The sequence below is a fragment of the Muntiacus reevesi genome, chromosome 1, assembly GCF_963930625.1.
Source record: "Muntiacus reevesi chromosome 1, mMunRee1.1, whole genome shotgun sequence".
NCBI lineage: Eukaryota > Metazoa > Chordata > Mammalia > Artiodactyla > Cervidae > Muntiacus > Muntiacus reevesi.
The window spans coordinates 165,174,456-165,194,248 of NC_089249.1; the positions used below are offsets into that span (position 1 = coordinate 165,174,456).

Consider the following 19,793-nt stretch of genomic DNA (forward strand, 5'->3'; position numbering starts at 1 on the left):
ACACCTGGTGGTAACTATGCCAACTTAGGCTCCTGATTCTCAACCATGGCCGGGCGCTAAGGAGGATGGCGCCACAGGCCGGACCCGCCTGGACTGGCTGACAGCCTGCTTTCCAGGACCAGTGCTACAGCCCGTCAGCTGTTAGCTTCCTCACATGAGCCTTTTCTCCCACGGGGCCTGCAGGACTGAGTCCTGGCCTACACTGCTCTGTTGCTCCTCCTGCAGAAGTAGTGGGTCAAGGCACACGGGTCAGTACCCAGAGCCCCTGAAGGGCTGTGTTTTGATAAGTCACTTCCCTCCAGGGACGGCTGCCTGGCGGGGCCTCACCTCCTCCAGCCGGTCCAAAGCATCGTTCAGCTTCCGCTGCCGCTCCAGTGCCAACAGCCACACCTGCTGCCAGCGCCCGGAGAGCTGGTTGATCCGTGGATTTTTTGCTTCAGACTGTGAGAGGATTGGCATGGGAGGAGGCGCAGGCTGACTCAAGGACTTCCCTGAAAGGAAAAATAATCATGAGATTAGAAAAGCTGGTTTTGTCCATTCACAATGAGAAGGTGCCATCTGGCTGAACCTAAAGGATCTGCACAATGACATCCGGTCAGTAACTGAGGAAGGAAACTTGGGCCCTGGCCGCACTGAGGCACGGAAGCAGAAACGACTGCTGCTCTCCCCTAGCCAACAAGTACCTGTCTCACACTTTCAGTCGGTTCCGCCTCACTCTGTGGACCAAGGAAACACAATAGTTCTACAGGCGTCAACTTATTTTAGGAAGAAACTACTGTAAACCAATGTAAACAGTCAGCGCCGATGACTAAAATAATCAGAAGCCGCTACAAATGAATCAGCTTAGCCACCCCCAAATTTCATACCAATTCAAAAAACTGGAGTCTAGCTACTGTCTAAGAAAAGTGAGTTTCAAAAACAGATTTTCATTCCAATCCCATATGGTTTTTGAAATGCTCATCCTCAGTGAGCAGGAAGGACGCCTCCTGCCCAAGAGCTCCACGTACTGCTGCCGCCGCGGGACTTCTCCATGAAAGGCGCATGGGCTGGCTCTAGGATCTTCCTCTTGTACGTCTTGGTGACCCGGTCCACATCAGGCTGCTTTCGAGTCATCTCCTCCATAAACGTCTGGTGAACACAAAATAAGAAAGAGTTGAGAGTTTTTTGGACTAAGACGGAAATAGGCAACTTCTTACTAAAAGGGCTAAGCCTGCTACAAATGGATCACTAGAGATGCCTTTAAACATGGCCCCACTCCTTTCAAGAAATATGATGAGTGAGGCACATCATCAAGTACTGGAGACCTGAAAGAATAAGACATGACTCTGAGTATCAGAAGCTCATGGCTGAGTGAGGAAACTAGGCCAGGCAGAGCAATGAGTGGTCCCCAGGTCCCCAAAGCAGGCCTAGGATGGGCACACACAGCCCAAGTTGGGCAGGAAGGCTGCCTGGAGGCTGGTGCCTGAGCTGTGTGCTGAGCAATGAGCCAAAGACTGGGGGCAAGGCGGTCCCACGGAAGCCTGAGTGGAGTGAACCAGGGCCCTGATCACTGGCTGAACTGAGGATGCCATCAGAGGAGAGGCAAGAGGGACAGCTGGAGAGGCAGGCAGCACAAAGGTCCAGGGAGGCCGTGTGTCAGGCTGACGGACTGGGATTTTATTCTGAAAGCAATTGGCAAGGGGGTTACAAGTGGGTGGGCAACTGAAGGATTTTGATCCAGAAAAGAGGCACCAACAGATCTCTGTCTTAGAGCTATCACTCTGGCCTCAGTGTAGGAGGCAGGACATAAGATAAGGAGCTGAGTGGAGTGGCACAGAAGTTAGGAACCTAATGCAGTAATTGAGGCAAAACACAGAGAGGGCCTAAGCCAGGGCAGGAGAGGAGCCGCCATGCAGTATTCTGAAAGTAGAACAGATAGGACCCAACAACTGGCTAAATGTAGGGCTACAGAAAGAGAAGAAATCCCAGACACACAGCACAGGCTTCTGTGTTGGGTGACTTGAGTGGATGAGGAGCGAGGAGGCAGTGTGGAGGGAAGGGGGGTTAGGGCCAGGGCCAGGAAGCAAGGCTGCGGTGAAGTTTCAGAGCTGTTTCTGGCTTCCTGTGTGTGCAGATGAGGCAGGAGATATGGAAACCCTTGGTGTACAGGTGCTGGCTGAAGGTGAAGGCTAAATACCTTGGGTGTGAGAAGAGGGTTAAGAATGGAACTTTCGGGAACAGCAACCTTAACAAGTGCATAAAGGAAGAAGAGGGCTTCCCTGGTGGCTCAGTGGTACAGAACCCACGGCTAATGCAGGAGATATCGGTTTGATCACTGGAGAAGAAAACGGCCACCCACTCCAGTGTTCTTGCCTGGGAAATCCCATGGACAGAGGAGTCCAGGGCCTTAGTCCATGGGGTCACAAAAGAGCTGGACATAACTTAGCGACTAACCAATAACAAAGGAAGAGAAACCGGCTAAGAAGACTGAGCAGCAATGGTCAGACAGACGGTGGTGGTGGAGGCGGGCGGCGGAGAAAGATGGGGGCTGGAAGGCGTAAGGAATGAGGGGTGGGAACAGACGGGCGAGGGACTGGCCTTGATGCAAGAAGATACTCTTACTCAGGAGAGGAGGGGTCAGTGTAGGTGAATTCCAAGGGAAGCACAGGGCAAGATTTTTTAATCATATCTGCTGAAAGAATTCACACCCAGGGCATTACTAAGCAAGAACCATACCTGCTTTCAGTGTAAGGTATCACGGCTAAAAACCATGGTTTTAACAATGGTTAACAAGTATTTGTCTCCTAAGAACATATGGTATATGAAGATAGCTCAAGAGTTTTCCTCCATTCAGTTTAGTTCGGTCTGTTGTCTGGCCCATCTCTGGGTTCATGTAATAAATATTTCTGAATCCAGGTGTGACGGGATAGGTCCCAGATAATGACCATGGTGCAGAGGCTAGTCAACAGAAACCAATAGTCAACAGACCCAGCTAACTCATGCCCAGACCCCCGCCCCACGAAAACTGCGAGAGAGTAAGCACGTTTTAAGCTAGTAAGTCTGCAGGAATATGTTCAGCAGCCATTAAAACACGGATGCAAGGAGCAAAGGAAATGGGCTCCATGAGCCACGCGGGAAACCTATGACCACAGGACGTGGTGGGGGTACCTGGTGCTCAGCAATAAGGGCTTTCACTCGGTCGATGTTCTGAGGGATCGGATCCTGATCTCGTTGAATGAGGGTGGTCTCGGCCCACTGGATCCATGCCAGAAGTTCTTCCAAGAGCTCGGCGTTCGCCACCAGTTCTGACAGGGCAGCTTCAAGGCGCTGCTGGTGCTGCTTAGCCCACGTCAGGACCTGCGGGGGAGGGGACCCGCTGGCTCTCAGTCAAGCACATTCCTTATTTTCAAAGCCCCTTTTTGTGTGAGCCTAACAATGACTTTTAGGGAAAAGACCACCCAAGCAGTCAAGAGGCCTCACTCTTGCTCCAGAGACAGAGCTGGAATAAGAAGTCAGTTCCCCTGAAAACAAATGCAGCACACGGTCTTAGACAAAGAAGGTCCCTAGAAGGAGGAAAGGGCACGGCATGTGTCCACTGGACGTCATCAAGAAACGTGTTACAATACCAGCACCGTCCTTTCAGGTTTCTGCACATTATCAAGAAAACAATCACTGCTAAAATGCTAATAACCTGACTCCTGTTGAGCTATTCAGAGTGAGTGAAAGATTCCTTACATGGGGGATGGGATGCTTGTGGTCTTCCTGTAAACCTAGGGACTCACCTCCTCAAAGCGTGCCCGGATGATGGTGATCCAGTGCTTGATGGTGGTGATGCAGTCAGGATGGCAGACCGCCAGGATGACTTCTCCCATGGCCACTGCTGTGTTAACATCCACTCGCTTTTCTTCCACTTTCTTCATGAATTCCTAAACAAACAAGATTTGAAACCTTACACCTACTCTAGCAGCACTGTTAGTTTAGACTGAGAGGAGAAAACCACTTCAGTGTTTTTTTTAACTGTGTTGACACAGACCTCTAGAGTATGTATTTAGGTGTCTCTGGCATTTTCTTTCCAGTTCTCACAGGTGTGGGAAAGTACGGGACTTATAGAAGAATGATTTTCAGTGAACGAATGGTAAGGACTAGAAACACAGAAGTTGACCTCCTGAGCACTCCCTCTTTTTTACAAATTCCTGTTTATATTCATTTCCATATGTGTAAACGGTACTGGACAAAAATAGTGACAGCTACAAAACACTACAATGTTTTAACAATACCTAACACAACGCAATCACAAAACCAAGAGTAAAGTCTCTAAGTGGGAAATACAAAAATTAAAAAAGGAAACACTTCCCATCTCCTTAGGACAGTCACACTGAGGCCCCAGACACCACATTATGCCCTGCAGCCTGGTGAGCAGCTCCGGGCGCACAGATCAGGCTTGGAGCTGGTCAGGGAGGAAAGCCACGCGAGGTATATGAGGAGGGGTGGGGGTGGGGTGAGCGTAAAGCCAGAGCAGCCCATGCTTTCCTCTGGTACTAACACCAGCTGTTTGACTTGCTTATAACCTGCAGGTGCCACTTTTGCAAAAGACGAGAGGGTGAGTGGTCTCTAGGGGGTCAGAAAACCCACATGTCATTTCCCCGTATGGGCAGTGTGGCGTCGCGCACCCTGAGATGGATTACCTTGTGAGTGTCAATGAGAGACTGCAGAGCTTCCGTGTCATCGGGAAGCGCTCCCCGGAAGCGTAGCGTCTGCTCAGCTTCAGAAAGCCACTCCAGAAGCATGTGGATTGTGTCCCGAAACTCTTCTGCCTGAAATAACCAAGCAAAAGAGCCTGAGCCTCTCTGTGCAGCTGAGGTCCCAGACAAGGCAGCCAGAGACGGTCTGGCCTGAACTCACTGGCCTATCACAGGCACCTAGAGGCTCTACTGAAGCCCCCAAAGGTCATTTTTCATCTGTGCTACTTTGAAAATCAACTGGAGTCATGATTTCTCTAATACAGACGTGCTAAATGTTCTTGTAGAACATCTAGAACATCAATTTTTGACTCCTTGTGAGACTGGCCGGAACCGATCCTGACAAAGAGGCCAGACTGGCTTTGCTCAAGGCCCCCCGGTGCTGTCTGACCTGCTTCAAGGCCTGCTCCAGCCGGCTCTGTTTGCAGACGGAGAGTTTGCACACGGTGTCCCAGCGAGTGCTCAGCTCCTGGAGCTGCCCCTTCACCCAAGTGGTGTCATCTCGACTGTTCTCTATCAGTTCCCGGCCTGATCGCTTCAGGACCTGAACGGTTCCTGTTCGCTTTCCCAGTTCCTTCTGGAAAACCTGGAAAATAGGAGAATTAGTTCATCTCACAAACGTTTTGAATTCAAGAAGTAAAACCAAAGAGAAAGTAGTCCTTTCCTTCAATTCTCCTTTGATAGGTTCTAATTGTGTGTCTTTTATGCAAATATGGAGGTGGGACCACAACTGAAAAAGAAGCATCACAGGACGCAGTCCGAATGAGGCCATGTGACTTTGGATAAGCTGCTTAACTGCAGTCCCAGCTTCCTCACCTGTGATACAGGGACCATACTATGCTAACCTCTCCAGAACTGTGGGACTTTTAAAATTGACTTTTATTGGAGTATAGTTGATTTACAATGTTGGGTTAGTTTCTTTGTTTGGGCCACACCATGCTGCATGTGGGACGTTAGTTTCCTGGTCAGGGATCAAACCCGCATTCCCTGCATAGGAAGCACAGTCTTAACCCCTGAACCACCAGGGAAGTTCCTGTTACGTTAGTTTCCGCCGCACAGCAAAGTGCACCAGTTATACATATACATTCATCCACTCATTTTCAGATTCTTTTCCCATATAAGTTACTACAGAGTATTGAGTAGAGTTCCCTGTGTTATTCAGTAGATTGTTAGCTATCTATTTCAGATATGGTAGTATGTATATGTCAACCCCAATCATCCAATTTATCCCTCGCCTCTCTTTTCCCTCTTGGTAAGAGTGCACCTGCCATGTACATAAAAATCTGGTATAATTTCAAGGTAAAGCTGAATGCTTGATGCTGAAGCAGGAGAGCAGTATGCAGTTCAACATATAGGTGTAGGTACTAAATGTTGGTATGCACGGTGCTAGCTTGCCAGGTTCACAAGCAGTTGAAAAAGCACTCATTTTCATCGTAAGAATCAGTGGAAAATGGCTATCTTGAGGGTCTCCTGAATTTAAATCCAGTTTGATTCAACTGAGACATGTAAGATTCAATTGAGACACATAAACAGGAAGTGGGAGGGAACCTCAAAATGAAGCTTACACATCTGAATCAAACCAAGTTTGGTCAATTCTTTGTGACTGATGCAGAATCCCGGCAGCAGTTTGTTTAAACACAGAGCAAGGAGCTGCCTCTCCGACAAGCAGCGACACAGGCTCTTTCCGCCTTCCTTTCTAGGGAAGCCCTAGGACCCAGGAGGGCAGCAGGAGCAGAAGGCACACAGGGACGGGGGACCCGATGGCTTCGCCCTCCACACAGCCCAGCTCTCACCACTCACCTTGTGGGCATCCATGAGGTTCATGACGAGGTCCAGATCTCCGTGCACAGGCTGGTCCTCAGCCAGCTGTGGCTCCACCTTGTACAACCAGTCAACCAAGGCCTGCAGGGCGTCCATGAATTGGCCGGAAAACAGCAGGGCCTCCTCCAGCTTGTGCTGCCTGAGACAAGCACATAAGCCTCACTAATTTTAATGATCCTTTTATGAATGGCCCACAGTTCTGGCCGTTGAAAGGGAATACTGCTTGAACTCTATCTACAGACCACTGTGTTAGAACAGTTAAAAATATTATAAAAAGTGACTAAGAGATATGTAGGTATGTTTAGGTAAACCACTCTCAAAAATGGATTAAGCACAGTACAGGTGACAGGTGGAGATGCACTTCTGGGATCTCGAGAGTCCAGCTGCTATACACATACACAAACCCTATGACCCAAGGTCTTTTTATTTACATTACACCACTCCAGGAGAGGGGGACGATTTTGTTAATGGCCTGGGGCCAGCAGTTCAACTCCTAACTCTCCATCTGTTATGAGACTCTAGGCTGTCTCTTCTCTTTACCTCTTTGAAACTCAGTCACCTCATCTGAAAAATTGGGAGTACAAATAATATAGAGCTATCATAATGCTTACATAGCACAGTGGGTACAAGTGGATAAAAGTACAACTTTTAGAACTAAATCTCAGCTCTGTCACTTAGCAGCTGAGTGAGCATGGGGGAGTCAAGAAACCTCTTCATGACTCTTTCCTGATCTGTAAAAGGGGGAGGAGAGTACCCCCACCTCAGTGGTTGTTATAAGGATGACTGAGTCTTATGGTGGTTAAAGGAGATACTGTATCAGAGGTTTTTGAAGAACATTCAAAACCTGGCATTCCTGAGCCAGGATGCTGGCATTACAAATTGGCGATTTACATATATTTATAGATCTATTAATACTATTGTTGGCTTGATTTTATAGGCTTCTCTCTTTGTGATACAGTAAGTTTCAAGTTTAAGTAAGATAATATTAATATATTTTCCTCAAATTACTTCATAATTCATCACTCAATTAATTGGAAATACCAAGATGCTACTGTTACTGATGTATTAGCTTCATTATCATTTTTATAGAATCTGGTACCGTCTCCTGGTTACTTTTGGGGGACCCATGAAGCGGACATTCATGCTCACCTCTCCACAGACTTGCCACAAACAGTATCCCATTTGTCTCTGACTTCTCCCAGTAAGTTGTCCAGTTTCTGAGTGTCATCAGGGAGCAACGTCTTCTCTTTCAGGGCTCTGCCTGTTCTAATTGTAGTGTCATATACAGGCTGTTTGCCACCAAGAGTTTTCTGGAATTCCTGTTTTCAGAAAAGAAAAAAAAATGCTGAAAGTCAGATGACACTGAATTTTCAGGTGGTAACCAGATACAGTATGAATGTCACTATGTCTTAAAATTAACAACAGCTTACCCTGAAGAAATTGGTAAGATTCTGTTTGTGCCACATACACCAGATCATGACTTTTTCTAAAAGCCCACAGTTTTAGCTGGCTACTCCCACAGTCACTTTGTTTGAGCTCTTATTTAAAAGAAGCAGTTATGGTTAGACACTGTCTACATGCAAAATGGAAGGCTGGCTCTATGATCTTAACTGTTTAACACTAACTGATTAGTTTTCTTTCAGCAAGCTAAAAGTTTTAACTTTTCCTTTTTTTAGCAAGCTACAAATGTCAGTGAATCCCAAGCTCAGGAATGAAGAGTAGTGAGCCAATGTACCTTATGTTTGGAGAGCTGAAGTTTAATTTTGTCTGGGTCGTTGGATATCTCCAGTTCTGAGTCCAGGTGACTTTCCGCATCTTCCAGCCAATCAATCAGCTTTTTCCAAGCTTCATGGAACTGAAATTATTGAAGAAATAAGTTATAACAGGAATGAACATGCACACAACACAGCACTTTTATCTCAACTCAACACGTGAAGTCCAAGGTTGTTCAGTAAATTGGTATCTTTCTTTTACAACTTACTTGTTTTGCCCGCTTTCTGGCATCATCCAGCGATCGCCCTCTTTCAATAGATCGCTGGACAACCTTCTCCCATCGAGACTGGACACTAACCAGCAAATTTTTGATCAAAACAACGTCCTGTTTTTGGCTAAGGAACTTTAACTGATTGCCGGTTTGATCCAGCTCAATGATCTGGTCTCGATGAGCATTTACTTCATTAGCAAACACCTGAGGAGAAAATATTGCTGTTTTTAGACTGGAGCTAAGATTGAGGAGCATCACTTTCAATTGGTACTTGCAAAAGGAAGGTGGCATTGTAATGCCATTGTTACCTTATGCTCTTCTATCTGGGAAAGGACGGTGTTTAGAATCAGGCTGGGAGGAGAAGCGATGTTTAAACTCTGCTCTGCTAGAGTGAGCCAGTTGATAAATTCTTGCAGGGAATTCTGGAACTCTGTTGCCAGGTTGAGGGCCTCTTCCAGCTTTGACTAAATTTTCAGGTGCCATGCACACACACAAAAAGACAAGTACCAAATTCAGGAATTATAGCTTCAAGGACAAAGACGTGAATTGTACACCAAGTGAAAAGACTTCTAAGAAGGAAGCCTCATTTAATCAACCTCCAAACATGCCTTGTTTGCAAAGAAGGGGACATTTTGAATGCTAGTATCTGAAACTCAAGCAACTGTGCTTGGAAAAGCAAAGAGCACAGTTTACAGCTAAGTTGCTTTCTCTGCCATTCCCCACTTCCTGGGACATTAAAGAACAGAAATAAAGCCATTCAAGCCATTCAGGGACTGTAAGAGAACAGGCCCTTTAGTGGTGACAGCTGCAGGATCTCCAACCTGCTTTGGGCAAAGTCTCAGTTTCCTTTAAGGCCCTTTTTGTGACATAAAAACAACTAACTGAAAAGCACTTCACTGTGATAATGATGCTCACTGCAATGCTTTCTGTTAAAATATGTTTTCAGAAAATATGGGACCTGAAAATGTCTGAGTATGAAACACACTTATGCTGCAAGCAACACAGGCAATAAGGTCAGAATATTTCAAGTAAAAATGTGACATTAGATGTAAATTTTTAGTCATTTTGATCTAAATCAGGATGACAAAAACAGTGCTTCAATCAGGATGCAGGCTATTTTTCCATGAATACACCCCAATTTCAGTCTACAAGCTCCATCCTCAGAGACTTCCACCCAGAACATCTGGATGATGGCCTTTGCCTCTGGCCCATCTATCAGGCGGGCAAAACAGGATAATGACAGGTTGTAAAAAATGAATATATGCAGAATTCTCACAGAAAGAAACACCAGAAACATACTAAAAATGTTTATTACTATTAACTGGGTTATGAATGCTTTTTACCTTCCTCTTGGCATTTTCAGCTTACTTCTGTAACCTAACAAATACTATATGGAGAAGGAAATGGCAACCCACTCCAGTATTTTTGCCTGGGACATTCCATGTACAGAGGAGCCTAGCGGGCTGTAGTCCATGGGTTGCAAGAGAGTCCCATAGGACTTAGCGGCTAAACAACAAACAAAAGCATTGTAAAACTCAACCCACCGTATTCCCCTGACACCCCTGTTTCCCTTCCTGACCCCTGCTTATCTTTGGGCAATGTCTCTAGGGTTCAGCCTGGCTACAGTTGGAGGACAGACTTTAAGTTTTGGAAGCAGGGTGGTCTCCGAAGCCTCTGCAAAAAATGGCTGGAGGTGGCTCTGGCTCCACCCAGGCCCCTCCCCTACGCCTGGTCTAGTCACAAAATAAGTGCCTGGTGTCTACTGGGAGAGCAGGGCAGTGCTCTGGAGTAGGGAAAACTGAGGCCTGCCTGGACTGGCCATTCCAGCAGCCTAGGCCTTGCATCACCCGGGCAGGGGGGTCCCAGGAGTGCTGGCACCTGTCCCCACTCCTGTATCTAGAGGCAGGGCTTGACATGATTTCTGAGTGCCTCCTTTCCCCTGTGGGAGGGCATGGGCTACAGTATACTGCAGAAGGTGGCCTCCCACCCCATGCCATTCCCCCAGAGCAGGTGGGAGAAAGGGAAGCTGGCTGGGCTAAACTAATTTCCTAGATGATGGGAAGTAATGTCAGTAAAAAACATCAGCTGCCCACCCCCTGCCCCAACACTACAATGAGTGTTACAAAAATGCAGGCTCAATATAAACAAAAAAGTAGAAAAATAAAATCTACCTCAATTCTATCAAAGAAATGTTAGAAGTCAATACACTGCAAGTTCCCAGATGGCAGGAAATCTTTCTACATCATTTTATCTACATAGTTTTTAGCAGAGCTTAATTTTAGCAATTCTGCAATGTACTGTTCTTGCAAAATCAAAAATAGTATCTTTGATAGCTAGCCTTCATTTGATCAGTTCACCAACTACAGTCGACCCCTGAACAACACAGGTTTAAGGGCATCGATGCTTTGAAAAGTTGAAAATTCATGTTTAACTTTATAGTCAGCCTTTCATATCCACGGCTCTGAATCCAAAGATTTATCAACCAACTAGGGATCGGGTAGTACTGTAGACATATTCAGCGCGGGGGTGGGGGGGGGGGGGAATTCTGCACACAACTGGACCCGCGTAGCTCAAACCTATGCTGTTCAAGGGTCAAAACTGTATTCCTCGAGGCTACTTGCTCCACTGTTAGGAAAACCCTGTAGAAACTTCCTGATGATGAGCCAAAATCTACCTCGGTTTCTTTAATGAATTCTACATTCGGTAGGAATTATAAACAAGAGCCCATCCAAGAATTAGAACACAGCCATATACCCGGGTCCTCTGCCCATTTTTCATGTAACAAAGTTACCAGATCCCCACACAAGAAGGATTCTAGTAAGTTAATGCTTCTCTCAAAATGTTAATTTATAATGTGAGTATGTGATTTATTTCCTTCTGCCCATTCAAGTTCACGATGACAGAGTTCATGCCTTTATTGTTTCTACTCTACACCTAGCACAGTGCCTAGTACAAACATGCCTAATAACTATTTGTTCAATGGATATGGCCAATGGATTTGGACACATATTTAATGTTTCATTTGCCCAGCATAGAAACTGTGTGCAGGGGGAGATCCTAAAACTCTGTATTCATAAAAAGTACTGTTTGGGGGCAAATGCCTTGATCTCTGATCACTTTTCTTTTGAAGACAATTTGATTTTTGAGGAAAAGTAGGACAAGGCCATATGATTTATTGTTCATGAGTTTTGGTAAGTAGAAATCAAATTCTTTGTGAGGAATTATTCATGATACTCCCTGTATATTGTTCCTAACCTCCCATTCTCAAGTTACCAACTCCAACAAAACCTGTTTTTAAGTAGATGGAATACACAGTCCATCACTGAGCAGTGCCTTAACTGGTAGATGCAGAAAAAGGACACAGCATTATAAATATTATAAAAGCAAGTATCAGCAGAAACTAGTAGCATCAATGCAACTTGACATGGATGGAAAATAGAAATGTAAAAGCAGAAAAGATGGCTTGATTAGCACAAAACCAATTCTGAGGATATCAGCTCTGCTAGCCTGTCACAATGCAACTGGGGTGTTAAAAAAATCCTCCATAGAAACTAGGTTAACAACTGCATGCAATCATTAAGAAAACTCCTTAAACAGTAATCAAACTGAACTTTGTGGTGATACCTTTCTTTCTTCCATCTTACTGCTGACCACATGCCACTTTTGTTCCAAGAGCGCTACGCTCTGTTCTGTCTTTGAACCGGATCCCGAGTCATCACGGCTGAGAAGCATTAGCCTACCCTTGTCGAGCAGCTGATTGTAAGTCTCTTCCTTGGCTTTGAGCTGGGAATAGAGTTCCTTTAAGAAAGGGCAAGAAAGAGGTCAGTAATGCCAATTTCCTCAAAGTCATCCACACACAGATTTACCAGCATAGTTTGGAAAAGCTGAGGAAGGTCTCATTTGGATTAAAACCCTTCCTTTTAGATTCAACTTATGAACAATTAGGGAGTAAAGCCCACCATTCTTCCTTAACAGATAATTTTGTCACCAACAGAATTTTTTAAGGACCAGTGACCACAAAAATGGACCCCAATAATTTATTTCTCCTTTTACTGAGGGATTTGTCTAGAATTTACATTGCCTTTTGTTCTTGGCCATTTTCTTCAAACACTGTCAGTTTCTATTGGATTTCCCTAAACCTTCCCCCACTAAGAAGTCTTTTTCTTTTCTTTTCCTTTTTTTCCATTTTTTTGGCTGTGCTGCACAGGCAAGCAGGATCTTAGTTACCCAGTCACAGATTGAACCTGTTGCCCCTGCAGTGGAAGTGTGGAGTTAACCACTGGACCACCAGGGAAGCCCCAGGAGCCTTTTTCTTAAATAACACCATGTCTGTGTCTATTTGTCTTCTTGATGTTCTCACTTTCAAATCAATATTCTTGGGTCAGACAATCTGTTTAACTTGGAATTTGCCAGCTCACCAAGGTACTTCTTGCCAATTCTTCCCTGTTGCTACTGCTGCCTATCATAGGATGCTAGAAACCTGTATATACACACCTACCCCCAAGCACTATACTATCAGTAAAAGCATACTACTTGGTAGACTCTCAGATACACATGTCTCTGTGACTTCAGAAAGGAGCTACTGAATATGGGATGCCTATGATCAACTTCAAGAAATCTATTACCATGTGTGTATCAAGCTGTTCCCTAGCTGTTTCAGGAAGTCCTCCTGTGGGCTTTGATGCAGAAAGTTGGGTCTCCATTCTAGTCAGTTCCAAGAGGAAATCTTCAATTTCACTGTGGAAACCCTGGGCCTTTTGAGAAAAGACATTAGGAAGGTCAGCAGTCAATTCTAGTTGCCAAAGTAAACTCTCTAAATGATCACACAAGGAATCTTTAAGGGAGGAATCCGGCACTGCTCTCAGGCAGGGTTGCTCTGTTGCTGGATGAGCACGGGGCCAACATATTATTTTTACAACTCAGCAGAATCCTTCACGCTTCGCTGTAACAGAGACGTCTGATACAACCTGATGAATTGACTAAGGTAGTGCTGAATTTGGATATGGAGGGACCTGACTTGATCCAAGAAATAACTTGATCTGAGAACAAGGTTTGTCACCGCAAAGATCTAACTTTGAATAGGAGATGGAGGCACTGGACCACAAACTAATCCAAAAAGAATGACCCAATTAAAAGCTGTTCTTTCCAGACAACCTCCAGCACAGAATTGACCTTCCTCTCAAGGCAGATGGTTCCATGCCAAACTGCTTTCCTTTTGTCGACTTAAGACGCACTTTCTTCCAAACGTTACGTGCGCAGCTCCACGGGTACTAACGTGGGCAGTGTATGTACCTGCTGCAGTGTCGACTGAAGCTGCTGCTCCCGCTCCTCTGTCTTTTGTAACACCGACTCCCAGCATTGGTTCATGGTTTCCAAACGGCTCCTTAAGCTGCTGGCATCGTCTCCAGCACTAGACTCAAGAAGCTCATTGCCAGCTTTGTTGACTGTTTCCACTGTGGCTTGATGGGCCAGAACGTCATTTTTTAGAACCTAAAAAATGTTGAACAACATAATTTATCTCTACAGGTATCATTAAGCCTGGCTCTCTAAGGTACAACACAATACCAAAAAGCTTCTGGTGGCAGTACATGATCTCAAACCAATAGGCTTAGAGATAAAAAACGACAATACTTACATGGTGCTTTGCGAGCTCAACTTCAATGACTTTTGGGTCTCCACTTACTGGTCTCTGAGCATCCAGCAATTCTTCAGTGTGAGTCAGCCAGCTCATTAGTTCCTCTAAGGCATGCTGGAACTGGCCAAGGGCCAAGAGAGCACCTTCCAGCTTATGCTACTCAGAAAACGATACGAAGGGAATGTTTGTTAGGAAATCAGAAGACAGCAGACAGTAGTCCACCTGATGTACTCTGCCATTTGCCTTACCTGTCTGTGAGCAATTTTCTCACCCAGGTTCTCCCAGAGGTGTTTGAGTTCTGTCAGGGGTTCTCGGATAATATCTCTGTCCGTTTCATCAGTAGCTTTCTTTAACATTAGTTCACCCTGGTGATTGAGCTTCTCCATCTCAATTTGCTGTTGGTACACTTCCACTTTGAACTCCTACCAAAGATATACTAAATGTTAACAACACAACAAGTCTTTAAAAGCTAAAATGGGACTTCTCTGGTAGCCGGGTCTGCCTGCCAGTGCAGGGGACACGTGTTTGATCCCTGATGTGAGAAGATTCCACATGCTACAGGGCAGGTAAGCCTGTGCACTGCTAACAACTGAAGTCTGTGCTCCGCAACAAGAGAAGCCACAATGAGAAGCTGCGCACTGCAACTAGAGTGTAGCCAGCCCCCACTCGCCGCAGCTGGAGAAAGACACATAGCAGCGAAGACTGTGCACAGACAAAAAAAGACAGAACAACCCGCCCCCCAAAAAAACAAATAAAACCTAAAGTGAAGCAATCCTCCTTCAAAACCCGTTCCCAGGTACAAACCTTCATCTCATTTAACTGATCTTTAACAGTGTTGAGGTCAGTGCCGACAGGGGGCATTGTGCAGAGTTTGATCACAGTGTTATCTAGCCAGTCGAACATAGCCTAAAATTAAAAAAAAAAAAATACAAATAAGCAGTCAAAAAACAAAAATATGAGAAGTCAGGAGACAGCATGATCTCTGCTAAACAGAGTTAATTCAAAGTACCTTGTGCTGTTTGTGCTCTGAAGTTGGGGAAAGAGATAAGAGATAACGATCTTTACTTCAGTAATACAGAGACTTAAGAATGAAGCCAATATGACTGGAATAATGTCCAAAGTAAACTACAATCTGGAAAAACTAAATATGAAAAAAAAAAAAAAAAAAAAAAAAACCCACTTCTCACAGCCAGCTAGCAAGCCCACGATGTGCCAAAGCTATTGTGTGCCAAGCTGTGCTTCAAGATAACCTGGGTTTGGAATTTCTAACAAGCAATGACTTTGACAGCAAGGCCGGCTTCACTCTATAGCCTCCGTGAGGATAAATTATATGACCAGTATGCAAAGAAAAACATGGTAAGAAGTCTACACTTCTGATGTCACAACTTTCCTCATTAGAAGTGGAAAACTGGCTAGAAATACAGGACGAGCACCAACAGTTTGAGAATGCTGCAGTTCCGTGAAGGTGACCCACTCGTGATGGACAGGGAAACCACGGCGCTTGTGTTTCCATGGTGGTCGCGCTTGGCCTCTCACCTGAAGAGTGTCCTGGTACTGCACAGCGGCTTGCATGGCATCCTCAAGCTTTTCCAGCCTCTCTCTCCATGTTCTGTTTAAGTTCTCCCAGGCATTGTTCATCTAGGGGAAAAACAGTCCATCAGATTCCCCAGTCCACCCCACTCTTGATGTGAGTCCACTCATATTCCATCTGAAGCCCTTGTCCACTTCTCCACACCTCATCAATGCTCTTCTTCACTTCCGGCTTCTCAGTTTCTCCGCAGGCAAAAATCAAATCTGCTCCAAGGATTCGAATAAACTCCAATTCCTCATGCAGACCATCTGTCTCTTCCTTAATAGTCTATATGAAAATTAACAGAACATAAGCCAAAACAGAAAGAGGAACAGAACTTCCCAAACTTTGCAAATGTAATTTATACCCCATCAAGAGCAGATGCTGAACAGAATGATCAATTTCATTAAAGTCTTTCAGTGTTCTCAACATTTCACTCATCTAAATAGTGGAGCTTCACAGTCTGTTATTTTTCTAGTACATACATCAAGTATATTTTTAAATATTAACATTAAATATAGAAAATATTTTTATTACATAGGTGCAGTGAGTTTCAATAATTTTAGCAAAGGTCTGCAGAGATTATAATCTATAACAGAAGTCTATAACGGAGAAGTACATCAACAAGGATGAAATAAGAGTGTTAGTCACAAATTTAAGAGCTGGGAGATGAGCAAAATAGGAATACTAGACTATACAGTCCTGAAGAAAGTCAGTTCTGTGCCAGATTCTAAATATTGGTTCATGGATTGTCAATGACAGAGGTAAGGAGGTGGAAAACGGACAACATAAAAGACAGACATAAGTGAAAGAATGCAGAATATCAAGACTATCTTGGCTTGTCCTAAATGGACAAAATGAGGTGAGAAATGCATTTACTAAAAACTAGGCTCCACCCAAATAGTAAACAAAGGTATGTCAAAGTGTGGATGGTAAGTCCAGAGTTTATTTTCTTTTCTACTTTCTATTTTTCTACAATTAATCGAGAAATAAGGTACACCAAAGTGAGGACTAAATTCGGAAATGAAAGCAAACCTGGATTTTTAAAGCACGTACTAATAATTTGAATTGTTAAGTTTAAAACTGATGACAGAGCTACTTTTGTGTGACGGATCTGCTCTGTATCACAACTGGTGATTGCATGTACCTACACAAGTGGTAAAGCCTGTACATTAAAAAAAAGAAAGAAATTTACTGTAATGAGGTCCGCCCCCACCCCCCCACCCCCCACCAAGGTATAAAGGCATACTATTAAATTTTTAAAAAAAAGAAAAAAACAAAAACAACTTTTAAGGCACTCAGCCTGGCTAAGCAGCTAACACAACATACTTGGATAAAGTGCTTTCCTGGAAGAGGTTTTGTTTTCTTACCTCGGCAGCTTCAACCTGTTGCTTGATGATGGATGGGTCAATGCCAGGGCTTTCCAAGTCATGTACGATGTCCTGGGTATCTCTGATGGTGGTGAGGAGGGCTGCCATGTCATACCAGAACTTCTCTGCTAGCTCAAGGACATCAAGGAACTTAACTTCTCGCTCTTCCGCCCGAGCTTTGATGTCCTCCCAGAAGAATACCATCTGATCCAATTTGTCCTGGATTTCTGAGAGGGTACAGGAGTGAAATAGACTTCTCTAAGGACTGAAATCAATATTATATCTAATCCTCATATTTTCACCGAAATTATACTTTAAAAGGCTCTAAAAATGTATTACTGAAAGAGAGTTTTCTATCTTAGCTTTTTTATTTCCATATTCTCATTTTCCACTTGTGTTGGCCTCCCACATAAAGAGATCACAGAGGTAATGTGGAAATGAGTTATCTGTTATAAAAGTATTGCTAAGACGCTTATAAAGGGGCTTGGATAAAAACTCTATTTCTAGTACTCTGTGTGAAACCTGCTATGTTTCCCATGGAAATTGTATAAAAGGTAGTTATGTTCTTCCCACTGTTGGTATAGCAGTTTCCTCATATTAAGGGGGTAAAGGAGCATTTGTTTCCTGGCCTGGGAATCTAACTACCAATTGTAATCTTGTTTCAAAGGAGAGATGTGTTCTGAATTCTAAATGATTCGTAGAATACTCATTACTTGGGTACTGCCTTTGCATTCAATGAAATACATCTGGTGGGATGCTGGAGGTAACCACAGCCTAGAATTTAAGATTTTTTTTAACAAAATTATTAGATTAATCAAACACCTTTTGCAGCCAGATCCTTGTCAGCTCCTTGAGATCGCCCAATGAGTTCTTCTCCACGGCGCTTCAGGGCCTCGAAGGATGGCTGCAGTTTTTCCAGCTCCACGGTGGCACTCTTGTTGTCGCTGATGCACTCTCTGATCTTGTCCACTTCGGCAGGAATCAGCGGTGGCATTCGCAGGCGAGAGGAAAGGTTCTCCAGAGTTTCCAACATGGGCTCAATTTTATCGTGGAACTAAACAAATATTGGACCATTAGCCATCACAGCAGGACTGCATCACACTTGTGGGGTAAACGTTAGGGATTAAGGCCAGTGTATAAATTCACTCCTGTTTAGGATAAAACCCGGACTAGCCCTAGGACTGTCAAGTGTTGGCTGTGGCTAAGAAACTATTTTGGGTACAGCACACTAGAGCTGGACCATCAGAAAAGTATTTGATGACTCAAAAAGCTATTACTTAATATACCAAAAATCAACTCACATTGTTAATGGTGCTGCAGTAGTTTCCCTGTTCCAACTAACATGATGAAAAAGGGACAAGACTATGAAACCAGTGAGAGTCAGTGTGTCAACACCTCAGATGACAGCTGCATGCAACAGACTAGACCAACAAGTTAGATGCCCTCCACCAACTGGGTAAATGGATGGGGAACTCAATATGCCACATGACTTGGAGTTTAAAAGTACCACGGCATGCAATTCAACAACCCACCAGATGTAACAGTGAGGAAGGAAAGTGTTGGCATGATGAAATATAATTAGGGAAGGTCAAATCTAACCTTATTCCAAGAGAGCAACTACTCTTTCCACTTTTCTACATATTTTATAACCTATCATAAATTGCAAAATTTTGATTTCTAATATGAAGCAGAGAGGGAAGAAAAGGGAGCAAAACAGGTAAGCCTGTCCCCTAAAGCCAACTCTGGATTCACTAACTAGAATAAGGCTTACCAACTGTTAAATGTCCTAAAGGAAGTACCACAGTAAACAAAATCCCTTCCCATCACTCCCTCACTTATAGGTTATGCCCCAAATGAAACTGGCACAATAGACTGCATTAGTAAGATTTATACCACTAAAGTTTAGGCAAGTTTCCTTATAAATAACCCTCTCAATTCTCAGCTTCATAAGAACACCCTAATCCCAATGGGGGTGGGTACCTTACCTCTGTAATCTGTAATGGTGGGCGCAGTCAACACAACAATGAAATGTGACGATGTGGGGAAGACAGGAGCAGGCAGCAACAACACAAAGTAACACATTCCACAATGTGAGTGAGAGATGGGACGGAAGGTGGGGGGGAGAAACTTGAGTAAGTACAAATATTAACCAAGAATATTGACTAAACATAGGAATAAATTACCCAGACATAACAGTAATATATTAGTTGAAAAGTATGTAGTTACATGCTTTAAACTCCACTGCTGGTGGTTTTTTCTCCTTGGTTCTAACTTCTCCCTAGTCAAGTATCTTTCTCTGAACGAGGAGCAAGTTGGTGGCCTCTTGAGTAGGAAAACGAATGTGCTATCTACATCTTGAAAGCAACAGGCCCAATAACAATCTGACTTCACTTGAGGCATTCGTTGCTTCAAGATGATTTTACCCAAAATCACTTCTGTTAAAGGATCACCACGATATCCAGTTTTCAAGAAACCCATACAGACAAATGATATACCAGCCAAGATGCATTTCACCCTTCTCCTAGTTGTCAGTATAACCAATGCTTCCTGGAATAAAAATGCAAATGGGCAAAGGCTCCCAGTCTCTTGATAATGTATCACCAGCATACATGGTCTGGACATTCCTGAGCATAGGGACATACTGATACAGAGCCTCCTGCTCAGACTAAAGGACAGCTGAAGGTCATATGAGTTT

At 44.2% G+C, this 19,793-nt stretch overlaps 1 protein-coding gene across 11 annotated transcripts in view; it reads right to left on the reverse strand.

Moving 5' to 3' along the window:
- MACF1 (microtubule actin crosslinking factor 1) overlaps window positions 1-19,793 on the reverse strand; it is a 332,396-nt gene that overhangs the window by 21,428 nt on the left and 291,175 nt on the right. For all 11 annotated transcript variants that reach the window (XM_065915933.1, XM_065915922.1, XM_065915908.1 and 8 more), the window contains 21 exons: window positions 17,921-18,152; window positions 17,099-17,325; window positions 15,894-16,016; window positions 15,695-15,796; window positions 14,963-15,064; window positions 14,407-14,580; window positions 14,159-14,314; window positions 13,816-14,013; window positions 13,149-13,277; window positions 12,148-12,321; window positions 8,832-8,987; window positions 8,521-8,727; window positions 8,275-8,394; window positions 7,689-7,858; window positions 6,519-6,678; window positions 5,110-5,304; window positions 4,665-4,793; window positions 3,762-3,905; window positions 3,148-3,336; window positions 1,008-1,128; window positions 328-491 (listed from right to left, as the gene is read on the reverse strand). In XM_065915933.1, the coding sequence (XP_065772005.1) occupies window positions 328-491; window positions 1,008-1,128; window positions 3,148-3,336; window positions 3,762-3,905; window positions 4,665-4,793; window positions 5,110-5,304; window positions 6,519-6,678; window positions 7,689-7,858; window positions 8,275-8,394; window positions 8,521-8,727; window positions 8,832-8,987; window positions 12,148-12,321; window positions 13,149-13,277; window positions 13,816-14,013; window positions 14,159-14,314; window positions 14,407-14,580; window positions 14,963-15,064; window positions 15,695-15,796; window positions 15,894-16,016; window positions 17,099-17,325; window positions 17,921-18,152 (3,372 nt within the window). The remainder of the gene's footprint in view (window positions 1-327; window positions 492-1,007; window positions 1,129-3,147; window positions 3,337-3,761; window positions 3,906-4,664; window positions 4,794-5,109; window positions 5,305-6,518; window positions 6,679-7,688; window positions 7,859-8,274; window positions 8,395-8,520; window positions 8,728-8,831; window positions 8,988-12,147; window positions 12,322-13,148; window positions 13,278-13,815; window positions 14,014-14,158; window positions 14,315-14,406; window positions 14,581-14,962; window positions 15,065-15,694; window positions 15,797-15,893; window positions 16,017-17,098; window positions 17,326-17,920; window positions 18,153-19,793) is intronic.